The 27,646-nt window shown below is 38.7% G+C and overlaps 1 protein-coding gene across 1 annotated transcript in view; it reads left to right on the top strand.

Moving 5' to 3' along the window:
- Window positions 1-27,646, top strand: part of CCDC191 (coiled-coil domain containing 191) — a 91,789-nt gene that overhangs the window by 734 nt on the left and 63,409 nt on the right. The window contains exons 2-5 of the mRNA XM_090276825.1: window positions 1,529-1,567; window positions 8,356-8,497; window positions 15,328-15,465; window positions 26,373-26,551. Of these exons, the coding sequence (XP_090132951.1) occupies window positions 1,529-1,567; window positions 8,356-8,497; window positions 15,328-15,465; window positions 26,373-26,551 (498 nt within the window). The remainder of the gene's footprint in view (window positions 1-1,528; window positions 1,568-8,355; window positions 8,498-15,327; window positions 15,466-26,372; window positions 26,552-27,646) is intronic.

Genomic DNA, 27,646 nt, shown 5'->3' with positions numbered 1-27,646 from the left:
ACTGATAACCCCATTTTTAAACTTGAGCTATATGTAAATGACATGTGCAAAGTCAGTCACATGGTGTGAGCTTTCCACAGACTACCTTTTTAACAGTCACAAAAATAAATGCTTTAAATATAGGTGAGAGTACCAAAATGGAGCTGGCTTCTCAGCTCTCAGCTCCAGAGAAGTTTCACCAGCTGTTTTCACCCTTAAGTTACACTTTCTTAAAAATATAATCTATAGACATCTGATCTTTCTGAGGGCCCTAGGAATATAGCAGCTAAATAATTAACTGGATATATTCCACTTGGTGAATATATTGTCCCACATACTGGAGGGTGCAGACTGGGATGTTAGAGAGTTGGAAACAGTCTGCTCCTATTGTAATGTACCAGTTCCATAATGGCTTGGATCCAAAATAGGATATGGATATAGACTTGACAATGAAAGATAAAAATTTGGGACAATTTTTTTAGGACTCCAAAGGAAGGATTTTTGCTGCTAGTGCCCATTGTTACTTCCTAGAGGATGAAAGAGTGAAAACACAAGACCTCCTCGAAGTTCAGTTGTGTTTTAATAGAATGAGCTCGTTCTTTGTTGCAGTAACAGAATTTACAGCTGCATTAATTAGTTGTCTGTAAGGTGCTTTGAAAGTGAAGTGTTATGTAAGTGAAGGAGTATTATACCTTTTCTTCCTCCATATTTAGATATTTCCTTGTATATTTAAAAACCCACCTGAATTATTAGCAAAGCAATTATCTATTCATTAAGTGACTATTAGAGGGAATTCTGCAAGCTTTTGAATGTTACAGAGTGAACAAAGGTATACTACTTGTTTGATTAATATGTGACTGACCTGGGTAGAAATTTATGTGATTTCCATAATGGATTGGATCCAAAATAGGTTATGAATATAGACTTGATGATGAAAGGTAAAAAATTGGGACAATTTTTTTAGGACTCCAAAGAAAGGATTTTTGCTTCATTTTCTGCTTTGTAAACCATAGAAGATTGATTATCCCTCACTTCACCCAACCCCCCCCCCCCAATTCTTACTGGACCAAATGATATCCCTGCTCTAGTTAAGATAGGAAAGCCTCTTGCTACAGGCTACTCCTGAAAAGGAGGCTTGAGGAGAAGCACACACCCTTCTCTAAGCAGATTTGCTTCTGTGACACTTGAATAATCTGACTAATTAATCAGTGTTTTTTGGGGTTTTTACAAGGAATATTATACCTAGCATTCCTCCATCTTTGCTCTTAATCCTGGGGATCTTGAGAAAATACTTATGCCAGACCAATTAAATCAGAATACGGTGGGCCTAGGCAGGAGATGAAAACATTCAGAAGATGTCCCAGAGAAGGCTCCACGTTTCTTCCACCTACCATCATTCTGTGTTCTTTTGTTGCTGAACTTTCTAATGAAATGATTTGGGGAAAGAATAAAGGACGCTTTCATGTACTTTAGTCAGAAGGATAGATTAAAATGGCAAAGGTGATAATGATATTGCTGTGTATTAATGTTCTGTATATATTTTTGACAGCCTGCTTTTGACCCTGACAATGTGGAACAGTGGATTAAGGTAAGGATATAGTCGTCGTCGGCAGCCGTCCGTCTCGAGAGACGATGGTGTAGCTTCTCAAGAGTCTATCTGCACCGCCGAGAATGGCTATGCAGTCCGACTCGGGAGTGACACGGTATCTGTAAGGATATAGTACTGCACAATTAAGATACAAAGAGAGTTAAGAGTCAGACATAATCAGATGGAAAAGACATACTAATAGGTCTCCATACTGCACATATTTTGCTGTTTTTGTTCCCATGTGACTGCCTATGTTGCCTTAGTTTTATACTCTTTAGTTGAGAAGAGAAGCCTTAGGAGAGGCCTTCCTCAGTTCATTGGAAAGACTATACTGTAGTTACATTAACCTGTGGTGTGGAACCAATACAACACGTAAAAGCTATGCATGCGTAACAAGTAATAATCTGAATGACTAGAGCTATCCAAAAATGGAGTGGGCATCCTTGTGTTTTCTATCATTGAAATATTCAAGTGGATTCTAAATGATCACTTAATGTTAGGACTAATGAAAAATATGTCTGAACATTCAGTGCAGGGGTGGGGGATTGAGTTAGATAACCTCTAAGATCTCTTCCAGGCCTGAAATGTGTGTTTTTGAGTGCAACGACGATTTAAGTTGAAATACCATTAAACCACTTGAGGTGCATGCTTCTGAGTATCATTTTGGCAACTTGCCATACTCAATTCATTTGTACACCACATGGTTTAAAATCATACAGCATTTTCCTGGGAAAATAGTCCTTTGTCTAGTAGTATTTTGAAGAGTTGTTACTGATTTAAATTAATAGGTATTATGAGCATCAGGCCATATGGAACCCAGGTCAGATATAATTATTAACTATTATTTACCCACCCAGTATTTATTAAGTGCTAAGTGCTAGCCCACTATTTTGGGCACTGGAGATAATACAGTGCACAGGGCAGGTACAGTCCCTACCTTCCCAGAGCTTATAGTTCAGTGGGGGATAAACAACTTAAAGCTGTTGGGGGAATTAAGGATATAGTAGAAGCACATGGCAGGGGCTGCCAATATAGGTGGAGTCATTTTTCTCTTTCACAGAGTTGTTAGCTAGCTTGATTCAGTTATACTTTCATCATTCCTTTTATCATTCTTTGAAAGCTTCTACAATAGCTCTTTTAAATTATACCCTCAACTTTCCGGTCTTGGAAAAAATATAAGTACTCATTTAATCCCTCCATCCATTCTGCTTGCTATGCAATTTTTATCTTTTTTTTTTTAAGTATATTTTATTGATTATGTTGTTAGAGTATCACAATTTTTCCCCTTTGCTCCCCTCCGCCCAGTACGCCACTTCCCTCCAACAATCCCACGCCCCTTAGTTCATGTCCATGGGTTGTGCATATAAGTTCTTTAATGTCATCCTTTCCTATATTATTCATAACTTCCCTATGTCTATTTTGTACCAACCGATTATGCTTCTTAGTCCCTGCACCATTTCCACATTTCTCACCCTTCCCCCTCCCAGCTGATAACCCTCCAAATGATCCCCATACCTATGATTCTGTTCTTTTTCTGGTTTGCTTAGTTGGATTTTGTTTTTATTTTTTAGATTCAGTTGTTGATAGTTGTGAGTTTGATGTCATTTTAACAATCATAATTTTGATCTTTTTCTTAAGTAAGTCCCTTTGACATTTCATATAATCATAGTTTGGTGATGATGAATTCCTTAAGCTTTACCTTGTCTGGGAAGCAATTTATCTTCCCTTCCATTCTAAATGATACCATTGTTGGATAAAGTAATTTTGTTTTAAGTCCTTGCTTTTCATCATCTTGAATATTTGTTGCCAGTCTCTTCTTGCCTGCAAAGTTTCTTTTGAGAAATCAGCTGAGAGTCTTATAGGCACCTCTTTCTTGCTTTTCTCTTGCTGCTTTTAAGATTCTCACTTTATCTTGAACCTTTGGCATTTTAATTATGATGTGTCTTGGTGTGGTCCTTTTTGGGTCTAGCTTGTTTGGGACTCTCTGTGCTTCCTAGATTTGTATGTCTATTTTCTTTGCCAAATTTGGGGAGTTTTCCTTCATTATTTTTTCACATAAGCTTTCAATTTCTTGCTTTCTCTTGTCCTTCTGCCACCCCTATGGTTCAGATGTTTGCACATTTAAAGTTGTCCCAGTTGTTCCTAAGCCTCTTCTCATTTTTTTCAATTCTTGTTTCCTCATTCTGTAATGGTTGACTGTTTTTTTCTTCCTTAATGTTCCAAATCATTGATTTGAACCCTAGTTTCCTTCCCTTCACCACTAGTTTTGTGTGAATTTTCCTTTGTTTCACTTAGCAAAGCTTTCACTTCTTTGCTTATGCGTTTGCTGTACTCAAGCACATCTGTCAAGCCTGTGAGCATCTTTATCACCAGTGTTTTAAACTCTGCATCTGTTAGGTTGGCTATCTCCTTGTTGCTTAGTTCTCCCACTGGAACCTTGATCCATTCCCCCTTTTGGTCCATACTTTTCTGTCTCCTCAATTTGACAGGCTCCTGTGTTTGTTTGCCTCTGTGTCTTAGGCAGAGCTGTCGCACCTGTTATATTGTAAAGGTCAGAGCCTTAAATATTCATCAGTACAGGTTGACAAGTTTCACCCCGTTTTGGCGCTGTATGTGAGGGGGGGGTCTGAGAGGGAACAATGCCACTTGCTCAGCACTCGCCCCTTTTCCAGGCACTTCTCCCACTTTCATATGGGACTGGCACCTCTCTAGCTGTTGCCCTGGCTGCCATTCGACAGTGGGTGAGTCTGCAGATATTCTAGGACCTTGGGGGTTTTTTAAACAAGCAGACTCTGCTGAGAGACTGGCAATTTCTTCCTCTTCCCCAACCCCCACTGGTTTGCAGTTAGAAGCAATGAGGCTTGATTTTCCCCAGCTCTGTAGTCTGGTCAGGAGCTGGGAACACTCCCCAGGTGTCCCTCCCTTCTTTTTAAAACATGTGTCTGTGTTTTCTGCTGACCTGCCACTGCCACCGCTCCTGCCACCACCCCACCACGTCCTCTCTGCCCCGGCTTCGCCCCCTCCTACCTGTCTGGATGAGTGTTTCTTCTTTATGTCTTTGTTTGTTGGACTTCCATGCAGCTCGATTTTCTGGAACTTCTGGTTGTCTCTAGTTTTGAGGTAGTTGTACTCCTTCTTAGTTGTGGAGGGAAATGCAGCGTGTCTGTCTAGGCCTCCATCTTGGCCAGAAGTCTCTTTGTCTTATCTAATGCCTTTGGATATATAGTGTGGACTCCTTGCCATTGTAGTTTTATTATCCTCTTATGTCCACAATTACTATTTTACTCCAGTTTCTATTTCTTACAGAAACTTGTCATAAATGACTTACTGACCAAATCTAATGGTCTCTTATTTCTCATTTGCTATAGCTAGAGGGGCGCCAGTCCCATAAGGAAGTGGGAGAAGTAACTGGAAAAGGGGTGAATGCTGAGCAAGTGACATTGTTCCCTCTCAGACCCCTCCCCCACATACAGTGCCACAACGTGGTGAAATAGGTCGCCCATACCGATGAATACCTAAGGCTCTGTCCTTTACAACGTAACAGTAGTGACAGCTCTACCTAAGACACAGAGGCAAACAAACACAGGAGCCTGTCAAGATGAGACAGAGAAATATGGACCAAAAGAGGGAACAGATCAAGGTTCCAGTGGGAGAACTAAGCAACAAGGAGATAGCCAACCTAACAGCTGCAGAGTTTAAAACACTGGTGATAAAGATGCTCACAGACTTGACAGATGTGCTTGAGTACGGCAAACACATAAGCAAAGAAGTGAAAGCTTTGCTAAGTGAAACAAAGGAAAATTCACACAGAACCAATGGTAAAGGGAAGGAAACCAGGGTTCAAATCAAAGATTTGGAACATACGGAAGAAAAAAACAGTCAACCATTACAGAATGAGGAAACAAGAGTTGAAAAAAATGAGGAGAGACTTAGGAACATCTGGGACAACTTTAAACGTGCCAACATCCGAATCATAGGAGTGCCAGAAGGAGAAGTGGAAGAGCAAGAAATTGAAAGCTTATCTGAAGAAATAATGGAGGAAAACTCCCCAAATTTGGCAAAGGAAATAGACATACAAGCCCAGGATTCAAGAGTCCTAGACAAGCTAGACCCAAAGAGGACCACACCAAGACACATCATAATTAAAATGCCGAAGATTCAAGATAAAGTGAGAATCTTAAAAGCAGCAAGAGAAAAGCAGAGAGTTACCTACAAAGGGGTGCCTATAAGACTGTCAGCTGCTTTCTCAAAAGAAACTTTGCAGGCAAGAGGGTCTGGCAAGAAGTATTCAAAGTGATGAAAAGCAAGGACCTACAACCAAGATTACTCTATCCGGCAAAGCTATCATTTAGAATGGAAGGGAAGATGAAGTGCTTCCCAGACAAGGTAAAGCTAAAAGAATTCATCATCACCAAGCCATTATTATATGAAATGTTAAAGGGACTTACTTAAGAAAAAGGTCAAAACTATGAACACTAAAATGACAACAAACTCACAACTATCAACAACTTAATCTGAAAAAATAAAAACAAAATTCAACAAAGTGAACCAGAATAGAAATAGAATCATAGGCATGGAAGTCATTTGCAGGGTTATCAGCTGGGAGGAGGAAGGGGAAGAAATGTGGAAATGGTGCAGGGATTAAGAAGCGTAATTGCTTGGTACAAAGTAGACAGGGGAAATTAAGAATAATATAGGAAAGGGTGAAGCCAAAGAATTGATATGCACGACCCGTGAACATGAACTAAGGGGGGTAGGATTGCTGGAGGGAAGGGGGGGTGTACTAGGCAGAGGGGAGCAAAGAGGAAAAAAAATTGTGATACTGTAACAATATAATCAATAAAATATACGTAAAAAAAAGAAAGTTGGTTGATTTATATGTACATCATTTACATTTATATGTATATTCATATAACCACATACAATATATGAAATTCATCTTGCTGTCTTAGAATTTAAGAACCTTAAAGGGAAGGACTATGTACCAAGCATTTTGTAACCATCCAATAAATGACATATGCCAACCACTATCATATCCTTTCCTATGTGTTCTACTTTTTACATCTTTTTCAAATCACCATTGACTTTTAACTTGATTCCTCTGCTTCCAATTTAAACTTAATGTATGAAAACCTTGATACTTAAAATGGAAAGCCCATGTTAAGTTTTGCAAGAGTAAAAATAATTTTCAAAATAGGGCAAATGACAGTATAAACTATGGGAAAATGCAGTTTTTTTAAATAAATTTTTTATTTATTCATATTCATTTTCTTAACAAATATTTGGGGGCACTTGTTATATGACTGTTCTAGGTGCTAGGAGTTTCATGCATGTAAAAGGCAAAAATTCCTGTTTACATTCTACTTAGGAGGAGCAACAAATGTCAAATATGTTATAAGGTCATAAGTGCTATAACGTCAAAGCAGAAGGGGAATAAGGAGAGCCATGAGGAGAATGGTTACAATTTCATATAGGGTGGTCAGAGAAGGCCTTACTACAAAGTGAATGTCTGAGTAAGGATTTGGGGTTGGGGGTGAGGGAAAGTTATACAGATATCTGGGGGAGAACAGTCATCAGAGGGGAAGTTCAGTGCAAAGGTCCTGAGGTGGGACTGTGCTTGGCATACTTGATTTGAGGTGGATGGAATAAGGAGGTTAGTGTGCCTGAAGTCGAGGGAGCAATGGGAAGAGTAGCAGAGGAGGAGGTAGGAGAACTCATAAAGGGCCTGGTTGTGCAGGATTTTGAAGCACATTTTAAGGACTTAGACTTACTGAGTTGAATGGCATGGGAAATCATGGAAGGGTTTTGAGTGGAGTTTTGACATGTTATGCCTTTCATTTGAAGGCATCTCTCTGGCTGCTGTGGTGGGAGGCTATTACAGAAAACCTGTCAGGAAATTGTGGTGCCTTGAACTAGTATAATAGCAGTAGAGGTAACGAGAAAGGGCCAGATCCTGGATATGTTTTGAATGTAGAGTCAACAGTTTTGCTGATATATTGTATGTGAGGTAAGAAAGAGGAAGAGAAAAACAGCATATTCAAGAAGGTTTTCGAGGAACTGAAAGATGGAGTTGTCATTACCCAAGTTAGAAAACTGGGAACACAGCAGACAACGAGGAAAGCAGGTTTGTAGAGAAGAGAAGAGAAGAGGGGAAAAGTGGGGGTTTAATTGTAAAATAAGTGCTTTTATACTCTGTAGGTAAGCTAAAATGCTGAGAAAATTTGTCCACCTCTGCCAACCCCTCCCCCAGTCCCCTGAATTTGACCATGTTTTTAGTATTCTTACTGGGAGTTAAAATACTCTGAATACTACAGTCCAAAGATTGTTTATGCAAATTTTATTGAACCTATAGTTTATCGATATGGTGGACTGTTTCTTTTGGAGTAGTAATTTGAGGAAGTATAGCTACTCTGCCTCCGGCTCACATTCATATGCAAATTTTAGTAACATAGAAACTAATATTGTATTTTTTATTTAAAATAAAATATGCAGGTGTCAGAATTCCATATCTAATGCTCAACAAAAGTTATCTAAAGTTTAAATAACATTTTGTTTGAATATAAACATTGTGAATGTCTGTTAAAACTTGGTAAAATACTGTAATTAATTTCATGTTTAATGAATGAAATTATTTGGGATGAATGTTTAAGCCTCAGTTCCTGCAGAAATGGAAAAGTGAAAGTATTTTGGTAGCTAGTAAAATATCAGATTCTTGAGGGTTGGAGAGAAATTTTCTAACTGTGCACAAGGTTGTCATCTTAATGGATTTTTTTTCTGTTATATTAAAGAAAGTGGAGAAAGCTTCAGAATTTGGAGTTTCAAAAGCATTTTCTGCTGGAAATTCAGATTTATCCAGAAGGCTTTGGGGCCAAATTATAGATTTGGAAGCATCTGAGCAAGTAGAGGATCATGATGAAGTCTATGCAGAAGGTGAGAGAATACATTCTTCTCCTGCGAGGTTAACAGTTCTTTGGACTATAACTTTTTAAAGCATAACCTATAATGAATTTTAAATTATAGAAAGAAAGCCTTTCTTTTTCTTGTTCTTAATTTTTGTTTATTTTACTGCCCTAAAGCTAATTTACTCTGGAATTAACTAAGCATTACAAGAAAAGCTGTATTTAAGGCCCATTTTGTCTTCTGAAATAGAACCACAGCCAGAGGCAATTTGGCATAACATAGTTAACTAATGGGTGTTGGAAGGTATTAGTCATGTGGCACAGAGGGCAGCTTGCGAATTTGACCACTAGTTTATAATTCAACTTTGGTCCTTTTGAAGGGAGTCTAAAACTAATCTAACCTCCCTACCTCCCCAAAGCATTTACTCCTCTGGAATTTAGTATTTGAATTACTGATGCCCTGACTAACTCCACTGTTTAGGGTTGAAGAGATTAGAAGGAACTATCAAAAAAGAGTGGGAAGAAGAGGCCATAGAGATAGGAAAAAAGTCAGTACCATGTCCTGGAAGCCAGCTTCCATCTTGATTATTTATGTCTGTAGTTATTCAGTCTATTTCTTCTTTTATTCAACACCCATATATTTAAATACTATTCAGTGTCAGGAACTATTTTAGGTACTAGAGGAACATAATATGAACAAGACAGGCAAAGCCTTTGCTTTTATGGAGTATACATTGTAGTGTAGGAATAAAGAAAAGTCATTCGAGTTTGGACCTGAATAACAAGAAGGAGCCATCTGAGCATGGTGAAGGAAGAGCATCCCAGACTGAGGGAAAGGTGGCATCAGGAGCTAAAGTACACTTCCAGTCAAGATGGAGGCATAGGTAGACACACTTCACCTCGAGCAACCACAAGAAGAATCACAACTAAGCTTGAAACAAAAAACACCAAGAACTTCCAGAAAATCGAACTGTATATAAATCAACAACCAAGGATTTAAAGAAGCCAAATTCAGCCAGATGAGTAGGAGGGATGGAGACAGGGAGTTGGGGCAGAGACGATGCTGTGTGGCAAAGATGACGGTGGCAGAAGTGGAATGGGCAGATCCATAGTCATGTGTGGTGGATAAAAATCAGGAGGGAAACCTTGGGAGCAAGCGATCCCAGCCCCAGGCCAGACATACAACCCAGTGTTGCAGTGCCAGAAAGATAAAGCCTCACAACTTCTGGCTGGAAAAACCAGTGGAAGTTAGTGCAGCAGAAGAAACTGCTGGTTTCTCAGGAGAGTCTATTTAAAGCACCCGCATGGGCTTAAAATGTACACAAAGCTACCCACTCTGGGAATCACCATAAGGGCAACAGCTGGAAGTGTGCCAGTGGGTGAAGTGACTGGAAATGGGGCGAGTGCCCAGCAAGACTCCAGAAGCCAGGCAGCAGCATTGTCCCCTCTCCAACCCCAAAGCGGTGAAGTAGGTTGCCCCACCTTGGCAGATGCCTAAGCTCTATCCCAAACAACTTAACAGGTCCACTAAGACAAGAAGTCAAAGTAGCTCTACCTAAAACACAGAAACAAACACAGGGAGCAGCCAAATTGAGGAGACAAAGAAATATGGCCCAAATGAAAGAGTAGAACAAAACAACAGAAAAAGAACTAAATGAAACAGATAACCAACATATCAGATGCAGAGTTCAAAACACTGGTGATCAGGATGCTCAGAAACTCATTGAGTACAGAAAAAATATAAGGGAAGAAATGAAAGCTACACTAAGTGAAATAAAGAAAATCCACAGGGAACCAACAATGAAGAGAAGAAAGCCAGGATTCAAATCAGTGATTTGGAACATAAGGAAGAAATAAACATTCAACCAGAATAGATTGAAGAAAGAAGAATTCAAAAAACAAGGACAGGTAAAGAAGACTCTGGGACATCTCCAGAAGTGACAACATCCTAATTATAGGGATGCCAGAAGGAGAAGAGGAAGAGCAAGAAATTGAAATTTATTTGAAAAAATAATGAAAGAAAACTTCCCTAATATGGCAAAGGAAATAGACATGCAAGTCCAGGAAGCACAGAGAGTTCTGAATAAGTTGGACCCAAAGAGGACCACACTGAGACCTCATAAGTAAAATGCCAAAAGTTAAAGAGAGAATCTTAAAAGCAGAAAGAAAAAGCAGAGTTAGCAACAAAGGAGTTCCCATAAGACTCAGCTGATTTCTCAAAAGAAACTTTGCAGGCAAGAAGGGACTGGCAAGAAGTATTCAAAGTGATGAGAAGCAAGGACCTACAAATGAAATTACTCTATCCAGCAAAGCTATCATTTAGAATGGAAGGGCAGATAAAGTGCTTCCCAGACAAGGTAAAGCTAAAGAAGTGTACTGTTACCAAGCCATTATTATATGAAATGTTAAAGGGACTTATTTAAGGAAAAGAAGGTCAAAACTATGAACATTAAAATGACGAGAGAACCTGGCTGGTGTGGCTCAGTGGATTGAGTGTTGGCCTGCCAACCAAATGTCGCTGGTTCGATTCCCAGTCAGGGCACATAACTAGGTTGCATGACAGGTCCCCAGTTGAGGGCTCAAGTGAGAGGCAACCACACAGTGATGCTTCTTTCCCCCTCTTTCTCCTTTCCCCTCTCTCTAAAAATAAATAAATAAACAGACAAATAAATAACTAAATTATTATTTTTTAAATGACAAGAAACTCACAGTTATCAACAATTGAATCTAAAAAAGAAATGAAGCGAAAACCCAGAACAGGAACAGAATCATAGGTATGGGGATCATTTGGAGGGTTATCAGCTGGGAGGGGGAAGGGGGAGAATGGGGGAAAGGTACAGGGATCAAGAAGCATAATTGATAGGTGCAACATAGATGGGGATGTTAAACACAGTATGGAAATGGAAAAGCCAAAGAACTTACTTGTATGAGCCATGGACATGAACTAATGGGGGGGGGGGGGAAGCTACTGGAGGGAAGAGGGGTACTGGGTGGAGGGGGACAAAGGGGGAAACTGTAATAGTATAATCAATAAAATATACTTATTTAAAATTTAAAAAAAGAGCTAAACTACAGAGAAGCTTCAAGAGCTGAAGGATAACCAGTGTGGCTGGAGCTTCCCAGTGGAAATGAGCTTGCAGAAATGCACAGAAGACATGTCACACAGGGCCTTATATACCTGGAAGAAGAATTTAGACTTTATTCTGAGTATGATGAGGCATCATTGAAAGGTTCTAAGCAGAGAGGTATAATAGGGTAATTTTTTAATGAGTGAAAAATGGATTATAGGGGAGTAAAAGAGGAAAAACATAGAACAGTGGGAAGTTATTGCAGTGGTTTGGGCAGCAGTAATGGTCCTTGGTCTTGGGTTGTTGGAAGTACTGGAGACGGAGAAAGGAGTTTGATTCAGAAATTGGCATGGTATGTCTTACCCATCCTACTTTCCATTCCACCAATAGAAATACTCAACATACTTTAGCCTTTTAAGGTTTCTGAGAAGTCCTGCGGTTAAAATTTTTTTTACTTCCTACTCCACAAAACTCTTTATCCAGAAATACCTCTTACTATCCTGGGAAACTAGTGACCACATTAGGAAGTAGTGGTATATGGACAGAATGTGGTTTTTGAAGGTTTTTATCGTTTTTTCTTCTCTCATCATCTATCTGTTAATATTCTACAAGAACTAGTGTTCTGAGGAGCATTCTTGAGAAATTCCCCTTTAAGCTAGCCTTCCATACCCTTCCTCTGACCCAACGTGAGGAGTTCCTACGTTTGAACACTCTAAGGGAAGTTCCCAGTTTTGTTCTTTGGTAACACTTCATAGTATAGTAGTCCCCCTTATCCGTGCTTTTGCTTTCCACAATTCCAGTTACCTGCAGTCAACCTCAGTCCAAAAATATTAAATGGTAAATCCCATAAATAAACAATTCATAAATTTTAACTTGCCTGCTTTGTCTTAATGTGAATCATCCCTTTGTCTAGCTTATCCACACAGAACATAACTGCTACCCTCCTGTCAGTCATTTAGAAGCTGTCTGCCATAGTATCACAGTGTTTGTGTTCAAGTAACCTTTATTTCACTTAATAACGGCCCCAAAGTACAAGAGTAGTGATGCTGGCAATTCAGATGCACCAAAGAAGCTCTAAGTGCTTCCTTTAAGTAAAAAGGTGAGTAGAACAATTTTGAAAGAGACTACATTCACAAAACTTTTATCACAGTACAGAGTTATAACTTCTATTTTTACCATTATTTTTAATCTTTTATTGTGCCTAATTATAAACTAAACTTTATTGTAGGTATGTATGTATAGGAAAAAACAGTACTTATAGCATTTGGTACTATCCAATATTCCAGGCATTCACTGGGGCTCTTGGAACATTTCTCCCATAGATAAGGGGGCGGGGGGGCTACTGTCAAGCTCTTGTTTAACAATAAATTGTGTTTAGTATATCTGAATTATTCTATACATAAATTATATACATAAATACCTGAAGTATCATATACAGGGTTACTTAATAAATATCTGTTCCCTTTCTCTGCTTTCCTCTGAAAGCAAATACTGTTTGTTGCTAGTATACTTTTTACATGTACCTTCTACTACCTTGATTCATTTTTCCTGTTTTACATGTCATACTTACCTATCTATATTATGTGCCTTTTAGCATAATTTAATATATAGAAACATTCCATTCTCTCAGAGCTATGTGATAATTACAATAATTATGAAGATAACGCTGACATGAGGGGGGAACCCTCCCCAAAAAACAATTATTTTCTGGAGGGCAGGCTGCTTGTAGTACAGGATTCCCCTGCTAGGTGAGTGTTCTAGGAACGCATCTGTATCGGTGGACCAGCTGGTGTTGCGAGGGGCTGCATTATGCTTCTGTGGATTTTTTTGAAAACTCTTCAATGTATTCACCCATTTCATGATGGGTGATTTATGAGTGCACCTGCCAACACTGAGCTGAGTGTTCAGCAGTTTCTGACCAAAAATGGCATGACTTCCATGCCCCACCCTCCCTGTTCACCTGATCTTGCCCCAAGCTACTTTGTTTGTTTCCCCGGATGAAAGAAGCCCTCAAAGGGAAATGTTTTGCTGATGTGGAAGAAGTGAAACAAAAAGTGGCGAAAGCACTAAAAGACATCAAAATCAACGAGTTAAAAAATTGTTTTGAGCAGTGGAAAAACATCTCAATAGATGTATTGCATCAAATGGAGATTACTTTGAAGGTGACTGAACTTTAAACATGTAAAAATAAATTCACAATTTTTTATAACTAAATTCTGTTTTTTTGGAGGGTATTTCCCCCCTTGTAGACATTTTTCTTCTTTGAAACCCCTATGTCCTACCCGTAAGAACTGTTTGATAATGATGATAATGATGATGAAGGTAATACTAAAGTAAACATTGTCTCACCTATACATTTAAGAAGATTTTTCTGGATATCTCTAGGAAAGAAATCCAAATGGAATTGGCTTCCAGAATATCACACTCAAGTTTTTTCTCCTATTTCAATGACTGCTCCCTCCTAGTTTGCTTTCCTGTTTCTGCCTTATCTCTGCAGCCTCTAAATACTGGAGTTCCTCAGGGTTAGTCCTTGAACCAGTCTCTATCTACCTTCCTCTGGCAACTCCATCCATATCTACAGCTTTAAGTACCATCTGTATGCTGACAACACCCATATTTATTTCTTCAGCTTGGACTTCTCCCCTGAAATATGTATTTGACATCCCTATTTGGGTGTCTCATAAGCATCTCAAACCTAGCAAGTCTAAAACTGAACTCCTGACCTTCCCCCCAACCTGCTGTTCCCTTGGTCTTCCCTGGCTCAGTAAGTGGTATCTCCATTCTTGCAATTGCTAAGGCCGGAAACTTGTAGATTTCTTTCTGTCATGTCCCATATCCAGTCCATCAGCAAATCATGTCAACTTTACCTCAAAACATCATTCTTTAGAATATGAGCATTTGTAATACCTCTACTCCAGGTCCGGGCCATCATCACCCCTCTCCTAGATAATTGCGCTTGTCTCTGAAGTGGTGTGCCCTGCCTCCATGTGTATCCCCCTACAGTCTACTATAACACAGTAGGCAGAGGATCTCTGCTCACAACCCTCCTGTGGCTTCCCATTGCATTCAGAGTAAAAGCCAAAGTACCTAGAATGGTGTCAAGACTAAAGAAAGGGTTTTCAACCTCAGCATTATTGACATTTCGTGCCAGATAATTTTTGTTGGTGCTGCCGTGTGCATTGTAGGATATTTAGCAGCATCCATAGTCGCTACCTGCTAAGTATCACCTTCTCTGGCTGTGACAACCAAAAATGGCTTCAGGAGCACAGATCTGCCCCAATCTAGAACCACTGCTCTAAACCTAACCCCCATATTACCACTGCCACCTCATTTTCTACTCTTTCTCCCAATCCCCTTCACTCACTCCTCTCCAGCCACACTGCCTCCTTACTGTCTCTCCAGCACACTAGGCACTCTCCTGCCTTAGGCATGAGTAATATCCCTTCCATAGCCATATGGCTCACACCCTCACTCCCTTCCCTTTGCTCAAATATCTCTTCAGTGAAGCCTCCTTTAACCACCCTATCTTCCATTTCTTGTATACAATTTCTTTTTCTCCTGCTCTGTTTTTCTGACTTGTTTATGATCTCTATTCCCCAATTAGAATGTAAGCTTCATGATGGTAGGTTTTATTTTTCCTGTTTTGTTCACTGCTTTATTCCTAGCATCAATAACAGTATATCTAGACATGATTGATGCTCATTAATATTTATTGAATGAATGAAAATAGTGAATGAAGAAAGGTCTATGAAGTAATTGAAATATTATAACAATGTTCTTGTTTTATTGATAGCTCAGGAGCTGGTCAATGACTGGTTAAATACCAAACTTAAGCAAGAATTAGCAAGTGATGGGGAAGCTGAAGACACTGTGTCAAGTATCCCTCCTGTGCTAGAAGCCAATGGTCATTTAAAATATGACAAGTTTGATGGTAAGAACTGATCTGATCCTTCTAAGCTTTAACATCCAATGAATATGTCTAAGATGTCTTTTTTAAAATTTTTTATATTTTTTTAGAGAGAGGGGAAAGGAGGGAGAAAGAGAGGAAGAGAAACATCAATGTGAATGAGAGAGAAACATTAATCGGATGCTCTTCATACGCATCCGACCAGGGGCTGAACCCACAACCCAGCTGTGTGCTCTAAGTGGCAATCAAACTGGCAACCTTTTGCTTTACGGGATGACGCCCAACTAACAGAGCCACACTGTCAGGGCTAAGATGTATTTTCAATAGTTTTGAATAATAAACATGTTATTGGCTTTTCTGTGTTTTGCTTAGTTTTATAATTGACTTTAATTTTTCTTGATTCAATTTAACTTACTTATCTATATCCCCAAGAAATTCATGGTGTTCTTTAAATTAAAATATTCTCTGATTCATAATTCTTATGATTACAATAGTAAATAATGCTGTTTAAGAGTTCTTCCTATATATTGTTGGATGACTACTTTGGACATTACATTTATTTATTTTTTTTTTTAATATATTTTATTGATTATGCTGTTACAGTAGTTCCAATTTTTTCCCCTTTACTCCCCTCCACCCAGTATCTCCCTCCCCCAGCATCCCCCCCCAAGTCCATACCCATGGTTCGTAAAAAATAACTATCCCTCCCTCTCAGATATTAAGACCCTTTGTAATCTTGTAAAGGACAATGGGCGAAGGTCTCAAGCTCCTCTAGCTGCTTCAAGCTGGACATGGTCGTCGTCCTACCTACCCTTGGGTCCAGAAATCCCTAATAAGAGTGGGGGTGTGGAGGGGAGGGTGGCCTTCCCACATGGGGAAGGATCATGCAGACTCCAGGTCAGTTGGCTGTCTCCGGACAACGGCGTGCTTGGTTTAGCAGGCTGGCATCCTTGTTGTGTTCTGGGGGCAACAGATTTGGTAAAAAGGGTTAAAAAGCATCATTCAATCCATAACTACTAGGTGGCAAAAGGCAGGGATTAATTTTTCAATGTTCCACATTAGGAGAAAAAAAAAAAAAAAGAAAAGGGCTTCTTTGGAGGAAGGTGTGCTAGGCACATCTCTCCTGTCCAAAACCCTTTTGCCCATTTTATTTAGTTTGGGCTGAGGGAAATAGTTTATGTTTCCCCCCTCTCAGACCTCTGGGCCCTTTCTGTCCAAGCCATTAGGATAGAAAAGAGAATTCAGTTTTAAAGTGAAGCCCACAGACCACCCCATTCTTCACCAACTCAGCCATTTAGTTCAGCCAAACTGTTGAGTCTCCGGAGGCAGCGCTGCAGAGAGGATTAAGTGAGGCTTATGCGTACAGACAATCACTCAGGTAATGCGGTCATAGGCTTATGCCCTTTGAAAACAGAAAACACGTTAATTTATGTAACATAACCAACAAAAAAGTCTCTAAATCTGTAAGACTGTCTTATTGGGAAGACATACAGTTGCAAGGCACTTGACATTCTACTTGCCTGCAACTTGAATCTCTTTGGTGATATCACAGATATGGTTTAATTTTCAAGTGAAACCATTTTTTAAATGAGAAGAAACTTTTAAGACGGTTAGCTGCCCTACTTTACAGTCTGCCACTGATCATTGTGATTTTCCTTGAATACTGATTTTTCTCCCTAAGATTACTCTCCTTGTCTTTAAAGGGACTACATTAAGTCCATTTTTAATTTATCCTGTTCATTTGCATAAGCATAACAAGAGCAGCAAATGATCACTTATGATCTTTAGTTCTGTTTTGCTGGAACTTACCCAAGGAACATTTAGGGTGGCCCTCAGTCTGCTCTTCAGTGCACAGAAGCTGGGCCACATACCTGGCATTCATCCTTGCCTGTACACACCTGTCCTTTCCAAGTCTTTCTGGTTTTCCATTGTGCCTTAAGGTCCCTTCTAGCCATCTTTCAGGAAAACAATCTTCGTTCCTTCCCTGGAGAGATTGCTGTGGACCGCACAACCAACCATGGCAGCAGGCCTTTTATTTCGCGGGCTTTTATTACCTTTGAAAGTCATTCCCAGTTCCTTAGGGCTTTTTGGTAACAACATGAGGCCAAGCATGTCTCCTTTAGGCTTGACATTCCAGTCAAAGGCTCTGGTTCAATTTTGCTCATTTGTTTGTGTTGTTCATTAGTTTCCTGTAATAGGTGACAGCATAACGTATTTTTCTTTCGTTGCCTGGCTTATTTCGCTAAGCATAATTCTCTCTAGTTCCATCCATGTTGTTGCAAATGGTAGAAGTTCCTTCTTTCTTTCTGCTACATAGAACTCCATTGTGTAAATGTACCACAGTTTTTTGATCCACTCATCTACAGATGGGCATTTAGGTTGTTTCCAGCACTTGGCTATTGTAAATAGTGCTGCTATGAACATTGGAGTGCATAGGTTCTTTTGAATTGGTGTTTCAGGATTTTTCGGATATAATCCCAGTAATGGAATTGCTGGTTCAAAAGGCAGTTCCATTTTTAGTTTTTTGAGGAAATTCCAAACTGTTTTCCATAGTGGCTGCACCAGTCTGCATTCCCACCAGCAATGCACCAGGGTTCCCGTTTCTCCGCATCCTCTCCAGCACAAGTTGTTTGTTGATTTGTTGATTATGGCCATTCTGACTGGTGTGAGGTGGTATCTCATTGTGGTTTTTATTTGCATCTCTCTGATGGCTAGTGATGTTGAGCATATTTTCATATGTCTATGGGCCCTCTGTATGTCTTCTTTGGAGAAGTGTTTGTTCAGGTCCTTTGCCCATTTTTTAATTGGGTTGTCTGTCTTCTTGGTGTTGAGTCGTATGAGTTCTTTATACATTTTGGAGATCAATCCCTTGTCTGAGATGTCATTGGCGAATATATTTTCCCATATGGTTGGTTTCCTTTTCATCTTGCTGATGTTTTCTTTAGCTGAGCAGAAACTTTTTAGTTTGATGTAGTCCCATTTGTTTATTCTTTCCTTTATTTCCCTTGCCTTAGGAGATATATCAGTGAAAATGTTGCTACGTGGGATATCTGAAATTTTCCTGCCTATTTTTTCCTCTAGGACTTTTATGGTATCACGGCTTACATTTAAGTCTTTGATCCATTTTGAGTTTATTCTGGTGTATGGTGTAAGTTGGTGGTCTAGTTTCATTTTTTTGCATGTCCCTGTCCAGTTCTCCCAACACCATTTGTTGAAGAGGCTCTTTTCACTCCATTTGATGTTCTTTCCCCCTTTGTCAAATATTAGTTGACCATATGAACCTGGGTTTATTTCTGGGCTCTCTATTCTGTTCCATTGATCTATATGTCTGTTTTTATGCCAGTACCAGACTGTTTTGATTACCGTGGCCTTGTAGTATAGTTTGATATCAGGTATTGTGATTCCTCCTACTGTGTTCTTCTTCCTCAAAATTGCTGTGGCTATTCGGGCTCTTTTTTGGTTCCATATAAATTTTTGAAGTATTTGTTCTAGGTCTGTGAAATATGTTGCTGGTATTTTAATAGGGATTGCATTGAATCTATAAATTGCTTTGGGTAGTATGGACATTTTAATGATGTTGATTCTTCCCATCCATGAGCATGGTATATGCTTCCATTTATTTGTATCTTCTTTAATTTCTTTCTTCAATGTTATGTAGTTTTCTGAGTACAGGTCTTTTACCTCCTTGGTTAAGTTTATTCCTAGGTATTTTATTTTTCTTGTTGCTATGGTAAATTGAATTTTTCTTTCAGTTTCTATCTCTGAGTTTTTATTGTTGGTGTATAAAAATGCCTTTGATTTCTTAATATTGACTTTGTATCCTGCTATTTTGCCGAATTCACTTATTAGGTCGAGTAGTTTTTTTGTGGAGTCTATAGGGTTTTCTATGTACACTATCATGTCATCTGCAAATAATGACAGTTTTACTTCCTCTTTTCCAATTTGGATGCCTTTTATTTCTCTTTCTTGTCTGATTGCGGTGGCTAGAACTTCCAAGACTATGTTGAATAGGAGTGGGGAGAGCGGACATCCTTGTCTTGTTCCTGATCTCAGGGGGAATGCTCTCAGTTTTTGCCCATTGAGTATGATGTTGGCTTCAGGTTTCTCATATATGGCCTTTATTATGTTGAGGTATGCTCCCTCTATTCCCATTTTGCTGAGAGTTTTTATCATAAATGGGTGTTGTACTTTATCAAATGCTTTTTCTGCATCTATTGATATTATCATGTGGTTTTTGTCTTTCATTTTGTTTATGTGGTGTATTACGTTTATTGATTTGCGAATGTTAAACCATCCTTGCATCCCTGGGATGAATCCTACTTGATCGTGGTGTATGATCTTTCTAATGTGTTGCTGGATCCGGTTTGCCAATATTTTGTTGAGGATTTTAGCATCTATGTTCATCAGCGATATTGGCCTGTAGTTTTCTTTCTTTGTTGTGTCTTGACCTGGTTTTGGAATTAGGGTTATACTGGCTTCATAGAATGAGTTTGGCAGTCTTCCCTCTTCTTGTATCTTTTGGAATAGTCTGAGAAGGATAGGAGTTAGTTCTTTCCTAAATGTTTTGTAGAATTCACTTGTGAAGCCATCCGGTCCAGGGCTTTTGTGTGCTGGGAGTTTTTTGATTACTGCTTCAATTTCACTAGCTGTTATTGGTCTATTCAGACTTTCTGCTTCTTCTTGATTCAGTTTGGGAAGACTATAGGTTTCCAGGAATCTGTCCATTTCCTCTAGGTTGTCAAATTTCTTGCCATACAGTTGTTCATAATAATTTCTTATAATCCTTTGTATTTCTGTGGTATCAGTTGTGATTTCTCCTCTTTCATTTCTGATTTTATTTATTTGGGTCCTCTCTCTTTTTTTCTTGATGAGCCTGCTTAAAGGCTTGTCAATTTTGTTTATTTTTTCAAAGAACCAGCTCCTACTTTTGTTGATCTTTTGAATTGTTAGTTTAGACTCTATGTCATTTAATTCTGCTCTGATCTTGATGATTTCCTTCCTTCTACTTGATCTGGGCTTTGCTTGTTGTTCTTCCTCTAGATCTTGTAGCTGTAGGGTTAAATTTTTTATTAGATATTCCTCTAGCTTTTTTAGGTAGGCCTGTATTGCTATGAACTTTCCTCTTAGGACTGCTTTCGCTGTATCCCATAGGTTTTGGGTTGTTGTGTGTTCATTATCATTAGTTTCCAGAAACTTTTTGATTTCTTCCTTGATGTCATTGTTAACCCATTCATTATTTAATAGCATGTTATTCATTCTCCATGAGTTTGAATGTTTTTGAGTTTTTTCCTTGAGGTTGATTTCCAATTTTAAGCCATTGTGATCTGAGAAGATGCTTGATATAATTTCAATTTTCTTGAATTTGTTAAGGCTTGTTTTGTGTCCTACCATGTGGTCTATCTTTGAAAATGTTCCATGTGCACTTGAGAAGTATGTATATTTTGCTTCTTTGGGGTGAAAACTTCTATATATATCGACTAAGTCCATTTGATCTAGAGTGTTGTTCAGTGCCTCCATATCTTTGGTGTTTCTTTGCTTCGAAGATCTGTCCATTGTTGACAATGGGGTGTTAAAGTCCCCTACTATGAGTGTGTTGTTGTCTATATCTTTCTTGGAGTCTTTCAAAAGTTTCCTTACATATTTGGGTGCTCCTAAGTTTGGTGCATATATATTTATAAGGGTTATATCTTCTTGATGGATTTTTCCCTTAAGTATTATGAAATGCCCTTCTTTGTCTCTTTTTATGGACTTTGCTGTGAAATCTGTTTTGTCTGATATAAGTATTGCTACCCCGGCTTTTTTTTCATGTCCATTTGCTTGGAATACATTTTTCCATCCCTTTACTTTCAGTCTGTGTAGATCTTTTGTTTTAAGGTGGGTCTCTTGTAGACAGCATATATGTGGGTCATTCTTTCTAATCCATTCAGCTACCCTATGTCTTTTAATTGGAGCATTTAATCCATTTACATTTAAGGTTATTACTGATAAGTACTTATTCATTGTCATTTTTCCCCTTTGTACTCGTGTTCTTCTCTGTCTCTCTCTGTTTCTTTATCTTCTTAGAGCAGACCTTTTAGCATCTCTTGCATTGCTGGTTTGGTGGAGATGTATTCTTTTAGCCTTCTTTTGTCTTGGAAGCTCCTTATTTCACCCTCCATTTTGAATGAGAGCTTTGCTGGGTATAGTATTCTAGGTTGTAGGCCTTTGTTTTTCATTGCTTGGAATACTTTTTGCCATTCCCTTCTGGCTTGTAGTGTTTCTGCTGAGAAATCTGATGATAGCCTTATTGGAGTACCCTTGTATGTTATTAGTTGTTTTTCTCTTGCTGCTTTTAGGATCCTCTCTTTGTCTTTGAATGTTGCCATTTTAATTATGATGTGTCTTGAGGTGGGCCTGTTGGGGTTCATCTTCATTGGGACCCTCTGTGCTTCCTGGACTTGCGTGACTCTTTCTCTCGTCATGTTAGGAAAGTTTTCTGTCATTAGTTTTTCAAAGAGGTTTTCTATCCCTTGCTCTTCTTCTTCTCCTTCTGGAATTCCTATGATACGGATATTATTACGTTTCATGTTGTCCTGCAGCTGTCTTAGAACCTCTTCAGTCTTGTTCAGTCTTTTTTCATTTTGTTGCATTGTCTGGGAGTTTTTGTGTAGGTTGTCCTCCAGCTCGCTGATCCGATCTTCTGCTTCCTCTAGCCTGCTTTTAATTCCTTCTACTGTGTTCTTCAATTCAGAGATCGTATTTTTCATTTCCTCCTGGCTCTTATTGATAGCTTCTATGTCCTTTTTCATGCTCACGTAATTTTCTGTGAGTTCCTTGTAGTTTTTCTGGAGTTCTTTGAAGTTTCCGCTGAGCTCATTCAGCTTCTCCATAATCCATGTTTTGAATTCCATATCTGATAGTTCGCTCCCCTCTATTTCATTTAGCACTCTTTCTGGGGATTCTACCTTTCCTTTTGATGGGAGGTTGTTTCTCTGTCTCCCCATTTTTTTGACTCCTATTGTTTGTTGGTGCTTCTTGGAATGATCTGCACTTCCTGGATCTGCCTCTGGTGGCGTCAGATCATGTACCAGTCTGGCCCTAGGCAGCCTGTTGGAGACTTCCAGGGATCTACTGCTGTTGTCTGTCTTCTTTGATTGTTAATCTATTCAATCTGTGATTAGCTGTCAGGCTTAAGAACTGTGGGTGTGGCAGCTTAATTCCTGTAGGCAGGGCTTTTGCTTCCCCTCAGGCTGACGCCACTTGGAGGGGAATGGTCTACCCGCAGTACTGGGGATGAGTCAGCACTGGGACCCAGTCAGCTGCTCCTCCAGTTCTCCCCTCAAAGCCACCGTGCCAAATTCTCCCCAAGTGTCTCCAGTCCTCTCTGCCTTCCCTCTGCTTGAGCCCAGGGTAAGTGGTGGCCAAAATATTTTCGTATGTGATCCACTTAAGAGCTCTTTTCCTCCTGCTGTTTCTCTCCGGCTAGCAAGAAAGCCTGTGGCTTTTCGCTTTTCACAGCTGATACTATTTTACTTTCCACTCTGTCGCTGTAGGCTGGGAAGCCCAGCTGGGGGTTTAGACCCTGCCCTTCTCAGGGGGAATCCCCGGCTGCTGAGCTGTTTCTCAGTCCCTTCAGCAGCCACCCGTGTGAGCCCAGCCAGCCCTTCCGCGTCTCCGCACTCCCTACCGGTCACGTTGTGATGTAGCGGCCTTTTCTGTCTCTCCGTGGTTATAAGACTTCTTTCCAGCTAGTGTTCCGTTGGTTATTCCAGATGATTTCTCCAAAATTAAGTTGTAAATCCAGACTGGTCCTGGGAGGAGGTTAGTGTAGCTTCCACTTACTCCTCCGCCATCTTGGATCTCTCTGGACATTACATTTAAACACTCATGTATCATTTTATTTACCAAATGCTTCATAGATCTTTATAAAATAATTATTCCTTGTACACAGAGCTAGGGTCAGACAAGTTAAATAGCTAACTTGTGATGATTCCTCAAATGTAGCCAAAGAGTCTGAGATTTTTTTCCCCTGAGCATAGTGTTAGGCATGATGACAGTGGTGACAGCTCCTCTTGCATTACTCGGACACACTTGGTGAACTCATCTGGCAGCATTCCCCTTGTTAGGACTCTACAAAACCCCCAGCTCAGGAATCACAAGATCACCTAATCTGATCTATTCTTTTCAACCCCTCAGACAGAGATCCTTCTGCAGGATACCTAATGTGGGGTGATATAATCTCTGCCTGAACACCTCCCAGGATAGAGAGCCTGCACTATGGAGGAACCCCTTCTACTGTTGTGAGGCTCTAATCTTCATAGCATTCTCTCTTAGTTAGGAGAATTAGAATTTTGTCCTCAGTAACTTTTACCCTTTAATGCCACAGAAAATAATACTGTGTTCCCTCTCTCAATAACAGTCTATGTTTTTGTGGTAGCTGTAATAATACATGATCCCTCATACACTTCACTGTTCCTAGATTAAATAACACCAGTACTCTCAACAGTTCTTTATTATCTTGTTGAGTCTAGATCTTATCCTGGTTGTTACCGTCTGGATGTTTTCTAGTTTATTTATGTCATTATTAAAGGGAGGCATTTTAGTACTTCATATTTATTCTGAAACATATATGAACTAATGGAACTATTATTTCTTTTCATATGGTGCTAATAGATCTAGTCATGTCTCTTTACATAGGCTGGCTATTACCGCCTAGTATCATACCGGGCCTCACTCATTTTATGCTTCTAGAGTTTTGTTTTGGGGTTTTTTAGTTTAGTTTATTCTTTGTTTGCTTTTTTTAGCAAAACATTGAAAAAAATTATTATGTAGTCATTAAAAAGATGCTTACCAAAAATTTTAATTAACATGTGATTATCTCCTTGGACATAGAAAACATACTTTGTCCTAATTAAAAACTCTTAGCAAACTAGTAATAGAAGGTAAATTCCTCAACTTAACAAAGGGCATTTATATAAGGCATATAGAAAACAAATACCAGGATGATAAATATATTTCATACCTTATCAGGAATTACATTAAATGTAAATGGATTAAACACTCCAATCAAAAGATAAAGATTGGCAGACTGAATTTGAAAACATGACCACCTATATGATGTCTACAAGAGACACAATTTAGTTTCAAAGATATAAAATAGTTGAAAGTAAAAGAATGGAAAAATATATACTATGCAAACAGAAATCAAAAAAGAGCAAGAACAGCTTACTAATATCAGAAGAAGAAAAAATAGGCTAAGATAAAAAAATGCTACTGAAGACAAAAAGGGCATTTATAATGATCAAAGGGTCAGTCCATCAAGAAAACATAAGTACAAACAGGTATACTTAACAAAAGAGCCCCAAAATATGTGAAGCAAAAGCTGACAAAATTGAAAGGAGAAATAGATAGTTCAAAAATAACAACTAGAGACTTCAGTACCCCATATTTATTTAATTAGTTTAAAGATTTTATTTATTTTTAGAGAGAGGGGAAGAGAGGGAGAAAGAAAAGGAGAGAGAAACATCAATTGGTTGCCTTTTGTATGCCCCCAACCAAGGACCTGGCCCGCAATCCAGGCATGTGCCCCGAACTGGTGAACTGGGTTTGCGGGATGATGCCCAACCCACTGACCCTCACCAGTCAGGGCAATATCCCATTTTTAATAATGGATGTAACTACATGGTATACTAAACAGAACATCAACAAGGAAGATGTTCAATATTGTGAGTTGTTAGGAAAATACAAGTTAAAACTACCACTTACACACCTATTAAAATGGTTTAAATTAAAAGACTGACCATACCAAGTATTGGTAAGGATGTGGAGGAACTGGAATATTTCTATATGCTAGTGATAATATAAAATCATATAGCCACTTCGGAAAACAGTTTGGCAGTTTCTTAAAAATTTTCTCTTCCCAAGAGAAGAGAAAGCACATGTTCATACAAAGACTTGTACATAAATGTTCATAACAACTGTATTTGCAATAGCCTAAATCTGGAAATAACCCAAATGTTATTTACACAGAGGAATGAATGAATAAATTGTGGTATACATGTATAGTGGAATACTACTCAGCAGTAAAAAGAGATAAACTATTAATACAACATGGATGAATCTCAAAATAATTATGCTGAGTAAAAGAAGCTAACCCTCCCCCCCCAAAAAAATGTACATAGCACATGATTTAAATGATACAAAATTCTAGAAAATGTAACCTAATCTATAGTGACAGAAGACATGTCTGTGGGTGCTTGGACTAGGGCAGAGAGCTTAGGAAATAGTGGGAAGAAGAAATTACAAATAAGCATGAGGACCTTTTTGAAGCTGACAGACATGTTCATTATCTTGAATGTAGTGATGGTTTACTGATATTTGTATATGTCAAAATTTATTGTAAACTTTTAAATATTTACAGTTTGTTAATTATAATTGCAATTGTCATTTAAAAAAAACAAAACAAAACAGTAGAGCCCTGGCTGGTGTAGCTCAGTTGGTTGGAGCATCATCCCATAGCCCAAAAGGTCACGGGTTTGATCCCCAGTAGGGGCATGTATGAGAAGGCAACCAATTAATGTTTCTCTTTCTCTCTCTCTCTCCCCCCCTTCCTCTCTCTCTAAAAACAATGAAATAAATGCCCTCAGATGAGGATAAAAACAACGCAACAGAGTCCTCAAGGATGTTTAGATTAAATAAATTTGACTGTGAGGAAGTCTTTAGTGATGGGAGTGAGGGCAGTTCTTCAGGAGCAGAGGTTTTTCCCTCTTAGTTGCAGTTAATTGCTGAGGACTATACTCATCCAATTGGCATTATCAGTTACTATTTATTGAACACTCACAGTATTGTATTTTTATTGTACCAGGATTGTTTATATAAATATGGAAATTCTATTAACATTTTTAAATTAAAAAAAATTTTTTCTTTTTCTGTCATTGTTCTGTTTCCCCCAGATTTCTGTGGCTATTTGGAGGAAGAAGAGGAAAGTACCACCGTTCAAAAATTTATAGACCATCTGCTCCATAAAGATGTGGTGGATTCTGGGATGTTGGAAGATCTTGGAATGAATGGAAACCAAGACAAGAAGCAGCAGAAGGATCCTTGTCTTACCATGGAGATAAGACATAAGCAGGTGGGAGGATAAAACAAAATTAAAATGGATAACAGGAAGCAATCTTTGAATAACACATTTAATAAGCTTAAATAAAGACTGAGGCTTTATTATGAAAAGGGTTGCCATCTGTGGTTTCGTTAGAAAGAATAAAATAAAAGACCTTCAGAAGAAAAGTAATGCTCATAAACTGAGGATAGGAAAATATTTAAGAAACCTCTAAAAAAGGAATAATTGAATGTGACCAAGAGTGGTCGGCTGAACTTTATTAGTTTGCGTGTGGTACTTCCTGTTATAAATATGTAGACTGGGTTTTGCTTGAATTTGGTTTTTGAATTGAGACATCAATATATTAATATCATGAATATTCTGGTGAATGTTTTAATGATAATTCTTTTCTAGACAACTGAAAAAATTCACTCATTTTGTGATTATAATTATAATTTGAAAGGGAGGACAAATCTGAATTAAATCTAGTTCAGCTGTTTTGAATTAGAAAGTCATATGGAAACTTCCTTTTCCCCAAAGGGAATAGGTTATAGGAAAAAGATGCATCTCCACACTTTGCAGAGAAACTTCAGGGAATCAGAAGGACCACGTCTTTGCCACACATCAATAGCTAAGACTGAACCAGAATTAATGTCTACTCATGTGTGCTGTCTTTTATAACACTGAACTTACGATTGCTTGAAACCATAAGATGTGCCTAATCAGCACTGGGGATGTTAGAAAAACTGCGTGGAAGTACATCCTGGTTTGGATTTATGACGAGAAGGAGGAAAGACATTTCAATAAGAGAGCCATTGTCTAGAAGTCTTATATCTGGAGAGTAAGTTAGGAGTAAAGTTAATGAAGCAGGAGGGAAAGGATCATACCTTAATTCATAGCTAGTCAAGCCTCTAAAGAATTAATAGATTTTTTAAATGACTGTGCTTATTCAGAAATATCTGTGAAGTTCATTGTTTTGATTTTCAAATATGACCCAGAATCCTCAATTCCTCATGATGTTTCTTGACTTATGATGGGGTTACACCTCAGTATACCCACTGTAAGTTGACAATATCATGAGTCAAAACTGCATTTAATACACTTACTGCCTAGCCTACCTTAAACAAG

Source organism: Furipterus horrens, unplaced genomic scaffold, assembly GCF_987537825.1.
Source record: "Furipterus horrens unplaced genomic scaffold, mFurHor1.1.pri manual_scaffold_1, whole genome shotgun sequence".
In the NCBI taxonomy this organism is placed as follows: domain Eukaryota; kingdom Metazoa; phylum Chordata; class Mammalia; order Chiroptera; family Furipteridae; genus Furipterus; species Furipterus horrens.
Note: the sequence above shows the minus strand (reverse complement) of the source record. Positions and strands in the feature narration are given on the sequence as shown.